General features: G+C 40.0%; 1 protein-coding gene across 1 annotated transcript in view; it reads right to left on the bottom strand.

The window, feature by feature from the left end:
• Positions 1-6,000, bottom strand: part of KYNU (kynureninase) — a gene marked incomplete at its 5' end in the record, with an annotated part of 48,186 nt that overhangs the window by 922 nt on the left and 41,264 nt on the right. The window contains 2 exon segments of the mRNA XM_009073131.1: positions 731-961; positions 4,553-4,638. Coding sequence (XP_009071379.1) covers positions 731-961; positions 4,553-4,638 — 317 coding nt within the window.

The following is a 6,000-nucleotide window of genomic DNA, read 5'->3' as shown; positions in this document are numbered from 1 at the left end:
CAGGAATAAAACTCATATCTCATTTATACAGCACTGCACTCTAGCCCTCACCTCCCAGCAAGTCTAAATCACCCAAGGTATAGCCTTAAACCTAAGTTTTATTCTGTGTTCTTTTGGAGCAGTGCTCACTGGTAGCTGTGCCATGACATGATAGTGCTGTTCAGTGGCTTTTCTTTCTGAGTGCTAAAACACAACTCTAAAAAAACAGCAGCTTTTCCATTCCTCCACCTCATGGCCTCACAAAGAGTTTGGCCATTTGGGGTGTCTCAGACCTCCTCTTTGTGATCTCTGGTCTCATGCTTGGACCCAGGACAGGAGATCTGGACAGCTCTGACAGGCTTATATGTGTGTTTTCCCAGAAATTAAATTTTATTTATTTTTCCCCCCTATTATTCCTGTTCAGAGCATCATCTTCAGATCCATAACATCTCCCACCATACTGCAACTATGAAGCAGCTCTAACCTCACTAGTGACTCCTGGGTGTTACTTACAGAGCAACTAGAAATCAGTCAATAGAGAAAGGGCAACATACAGTCTAACAAATAATTTATAAACTGACTCTACTTATTTGATTATTTGCACAAGCAAAGACTGAAGATGTAAGAAATTTTCAGCCGTCTTGGTTGATTTTTTGTCTTATCTGAGACTATACTTGAATAAAAACAAATTATTACTTTGTTATGGTAAAGGCTCACAAAACAGCACATAAGATGAAGTTTGATTACTCACAGCTACTCCTCTCTTCTCCAGTTCTTTGAACACAGATTTGATTGGAAGGGAAAATGATAGGGTGAGTTGGCATCCTCTTTCCTCAATCCGAGATGGTGTGATTATTTTCACAAAGGGCTTCTCAGGATTTGTTTTATCCTCACTGTAGTAAAGTTTTAACAGGTATTCCAAGTAACCAGTGAGTAGAATGGATTTCCTTCTCAGTGCTTTCATTGTAGTTTGACTAAAGACCTATAATGATTTGAAATCATTAGAATGAGAATGTGTTGCTATAGAAAATGAAAAGCACATAAAGAAGACTAAAAGGGAGACAGATTTCTCCATACATTATCAGTGGAATCAAATAGAAATATCAGAGAGACATTATACATAAACATGGCAGGATAAACACAAGATAAATTTATTACTTTAGATAATGAAAGATATTTCTGTCTAATGTTAAAGTTTTATACACATCCATATCTGCGTAAATGAATTTGCACACAAAACCAGTTTGCTAAGAGAGCATTCATCTGCATTTGTGAAGAGGATCCATAAATTCTCTAGGGATGTAAGTACTGAATGTAACTCAAAATCACATGAGAGTTTTTCCTTGTATCTACCTCTAATCTATACCTTATCACTCTCTACAACTACCTGAAAGGAGGTTATAGCCAAGTGAGGGTCCATCAGGAAAAGAGAAAACAGTCTCAAGTTCTACCAGGAGAAGTTTAGGTTGGATATTAGGGAAAAATTCTTATCTAAAAGGGTGGTCAAGCATTGGAACAGGCTGCCTAGGGCAGTGGTAGAAACACTGTCTCAAAGTGTTCAAAAGTTGTGCAGTTGTGGCACCTGGGGACATGAGTTAGTGGTGGGCTTGGCAGTGCTGAGTTAGAGATTGGACTTGATGAGCTTAAAAGTCTTTTCTAACCTTAATGATACTATGACTCTACTAACAAAATCCAGGTGCCAAAACTGAAACATCATCACTGATCTACAAGTTCTTGTCTTTGAAAGCACCGAATATATATTAACATATTGACTTTGCTGTTTAAGTCCTGTACAGATTCTCTCTCCTAGTGCACATGAAGAAAAAAATATTCACTGAATTTTTATTTGACAGCTCTGTGCTCTTACACAGCTACAAGAACTGCTGAGCTTCACAAACTCAAAACATCATGAGACATGCAGAAATGACTGCTTAAAACCAGCACTGCTATCTTGACACATGAACAAGAACAGCCAATATAGCAGAGGAGTTTGGGAGCAGAAGGTAAGACAGTTTCTCCTTTTGGTCTGGAAAGGCTGAGTTACAGGGAATAACAGAATATGTGACCCCCAGAAACAATTTACCCCTACCTTCCTCAAACCCTCCTTTTTCTTCTTGCCATGCAAGTAGCTTCAGGGGAAAATGATAAGATATAGACATACAAGTGCCCAACAGTCACTTCAAATCACATCCTGGCACATCAGAGCAATATCACTGCTCGTGAACAGTTATGCCTCCACTGACTACAGCTGCCAAGTCAGAGGCAATACAGAGGTCCTGGATGAAAAAACATGATCCTCACTCTCAAGAAATCACTGCTCCACACTGAAGGACTAACAATTTCAAGATGTGTATCATAATCTGGAAAGACATATAGAGAAGTAACTGAGAAATCCTACTCAAAATACAACAAAGTCTGGTTTCCAGCAGCATCTGGAAATCATTCTTTTATAGACTATCCCAAGTATCACTCTCTGATGCTATCACAACCACTAGATGCTGCACAAAACTAAAAGCCCCTCTGTGTGTTTTCTGTGAAACAGTCCATGGATGTGGTAAGGCAGAGTTTGCATGGAAATGGATGTGACAGGGGCCAGGACCATCAGCACTAAGCATTTGCACAGGTCAATAAAAATCTAGAGGTACTTCCCTTGCCACCCAAGCAGGCAGAGCACACACACAGAGGAGTGTTCTGCACAGTAGTGGAGGGCAAACAGAAACCTGCCCCCTATTCCTCCAGGATTTGCAGCAGTATAAAGGATGGATCTCCTTAGGCTGCATGCAAAAATCTGTTTCCACAGGCTCTGTGCAAGGAATATTTGGTCTCCTGGGTGAAATATTTTGAAAAAGATCTTTAAAATGTGGCTGTAGAACGCTCCCCTTTTTTCCATAAAAGGGAGCAGCTACTTCCATAACAGTCACTTTAAGCATTATTGAGGAATAACATCCATTAACACTTGCAGTTTTCATTGTTTCCATTGGAAACACTGCCTTCTGCTTAATGTGTCCCACTGAAGGTGGCATGCAATTTCACTAGTCATCTCTTGCCAGACATGAAAACTATTTTGTTTCCCACTGTATTAGAGCAATTAGCACTGGGAAATCCTGGCTGTGCCAAAAGGTAATGTGGGCATGGAAAGGGGAGGCGATGGAAACTGCTCAGCCCTCATTGTTCGAGGCTCCCTGCAGTGGGCTAAATGACACCAGCCCACACAAACCAAAGCACTGACAATCTGGGTCATAGCAGAATAGCTTTCAGCTTATCTCGAAGGTCACATAAAGTTTAAAACAATATATTGGATGTTTAAGGACTAACAAAACAAATTGTCGGGCGAAAAAAAAAAGAAGCATTGCTGTGCCCTTTGCAGTCCTCCAGCATTTCATGTAAGATGGAGAAAGCATAACTGGCAATTTTCTGACTTTGTTTGCTTAATATGTTGTTTTTCTCAGCACATAAAGAGGGACACACAGTGTAGGGACATTGCTCTTTGTTCCAGCATCAGCTTTGCTATTCCAATAACATTAATGGAATGCTAAGCAGAAAGATATTTCTCCCATTTAGGCTGGTGGCAAAAGCTTGCTCACCAAGGCTGGCCTGAAAAGCAACTTGGGAAAAACTTTAATATAGTAGAATATATAGCATATAGTAGGTAAATCTATGTAAAACCATCCTTTTCAGCCACAAAGACCCAGAGTCCTGCAATTCAGGGGTGAACCATCCATAAGAGAAATGCTGTTATGTCTTGATACGAAATGCAGCACAATGCAAAGTGTTTGGAGAAGAGCTTCATGCCTTCAGACAGTGAACCAGAGGCTGTAAGCAAATGGGTCACACCTTTCTAGAAAGGATGGGGGTAGCTCTATATGGCAAGACTGACCTTCCCACAGCCACAGTCTCAGCAGTTCATATAGACATGTCAGAGATGAGGCTCTGCTCCTTTGGCCACCAGAAACTAAGGATCCTAACATAGAAAAAACAGTCTGGAGCTATACCACACTCATAAATTCCCCTTTTAGGAAGCATTCACAGACAGCTGCTGTCTTTTCTGTTTGTAACCAAATGGAGTCCAGGTTCCCTGAGCCACTGGTTCAGTTTAGATTGCAGGATATTCAGTGGCCACATCCATTTGGTTTCATAGTGAAGTCTTCTTGGGGAAATATATGTACAAGCAGCTCTGGATACAACTTTCCACAGTGACATGATTCCTTTGTAGGGTGATCTTGAACAACATTCTTCCTGTGAGTTGCACTGAGGCAAGCTCTAAATATCTCTGTGGGACAAAGCTCCTGACTGTCCTGAGCCCCTAAAAGTGGGATAAGCACAATGAGGTCAGGTTTAAGTACACACTAGGTCCAACTGCAAAGTTTATGAGAACAGTGAAGGGATGAGCATATTCATTAAAGACCATGGACTCTCAGGGTTATGGGGCTATTTTTTTTGTTTTGTTTCCCCTCCCCTTTCTTTTTAACTATTCTGCAAGATTTTTTTTAAGGGAGACAGCAATAATACATGTAACATCCATTTAACATCTTTAGACTCTTAAATTCAGGCTCAAAGTAAAGCAATTACTTACCTCTAAACTGGCATGCAGAGCACAGACCAGTAAAATTGGAGGATTTGATAACCGAAATCCATTAATTCCTTCACTTAGTTGTAATTCTGGAAAATGAATAACTTATATTAGTGTTTTTGATTTCTTCCTTTTAATGGATTGGACCTTATCTTGAAGTCTGTCCTCACGCAATAAAATATTTCCCTAATGTGGCCTGTAGGAATTGGTCGTTAAAAGAAAATAGTAATCTATTCCCACTAATACTTTTAACTTCGAGAGAAGCCCAATTTTATCCAGCAGAAGACCTCATTAGCAGCTTCATGGGAACCAGTGAACTTCAATTAATTTGTTTAAATGCTGTGTGTTAAAACCACCTTTACACTTGAATCTCTTAATGCTGGCACAAACCAGAGAAATTCCAAGTCAGCAGAGGAACACTCACATGGAGCCACACTGCACGAGCAGGGAATCACATTCCTTAACTTTATTAAACTGATGAGACACATGGGAGGCTGCATATGCAGCTAAGTGTAGCTTCAGGCCACAAAGAGAAGTTGCCTAGACTTTGGGCTGTGAAATTTCACAAAATCTATTTAATAAATCTCTAAAGCCTCACTGTAAGTTCTGTGTCACCATTTATATTTCATGCTCCAGCACCAAAGGACAAGGATGTGGAGGAAGAAATGCTTCTCCTGCACAGCAGAGTGGTTAATTTTATAACGCCCAACTTCTCCCCTATCAACTGCTCCTGGAAATGAATAAAAAATGTTTTCCTTCTTCTAACAGTATTTCATGGCAATTTGTGTCTCCTGCTGGCTTTCCATAGTGCCATTCTCTTGCATTTGGTCTGAAAACAAAGAGCAGACTGAGGCTGTTAGAGAGATGTTCTCCAGCCAAAGTCCCATCAATAGGCACTGCCACAGAAAATTACAAATATATTAAAAACAAAACAACCAATCAAACCAAAAGGCTCCTTTCTCATCCTGATCCCTCAGGATATTCTCTCTGCCATACTTTAAACTGGAACTGAATGGTTTAGTTGTCAGAATTGGAAAGGGGTCCTCATTTCATATTGGGACAAGAAATACTTCACTATCCCAAGGCAGGTTTGGGTTTGCCTTATTACCCATCCTTCCCCAGTGCAAGGAATTTGGAGATGTTGAAACGTTAGGGGCATTTCATGACTTATGTCAGGTTGTCTTACCTTTATTTGTATAATTTCTCATTAATTCCAGTGGAACTAATCCTGACGTAAGATATTACCCAAGTGAACATTAGCACATCCTCGCTCCTCCGAGACTTAGGAATTTAATTCATTGAGATACTTTGAAAGTTTCATCCATATTCTATGTCTGCATCTTGAAGGTATTTCAGCAAAATGTCTAGAAGCAGACAGTCAGACCCATATGCCCACACATAAATTTATTCCAACATTTATTTTGTTAACTCTATTGCATTACAGTTTGGGG

Source organism: Acanthisitta chloris, unplaced genomic scaffold (assembly GCF_000695815.1).
Source record: "Acanthisitta chloris isolate BGI_N310 unplaced genomic scaffold, ASM69581v1 scaffold14814, whole genome shotgun sequence".
In the NCBI taxonomy this organism is placed as follows: domain Eukaryota; kingdom Metazoa; phylum Chordata; class Aves; order Passeriformes; family Acanthisittidae; genus Acanthisitta; species Acanthisitta chloris.
The sequence above is the reverse complement of the archived record's forward strand: the minus strand, read 5'-3'. Positions and strand labels throughout refer to the sequence as shown.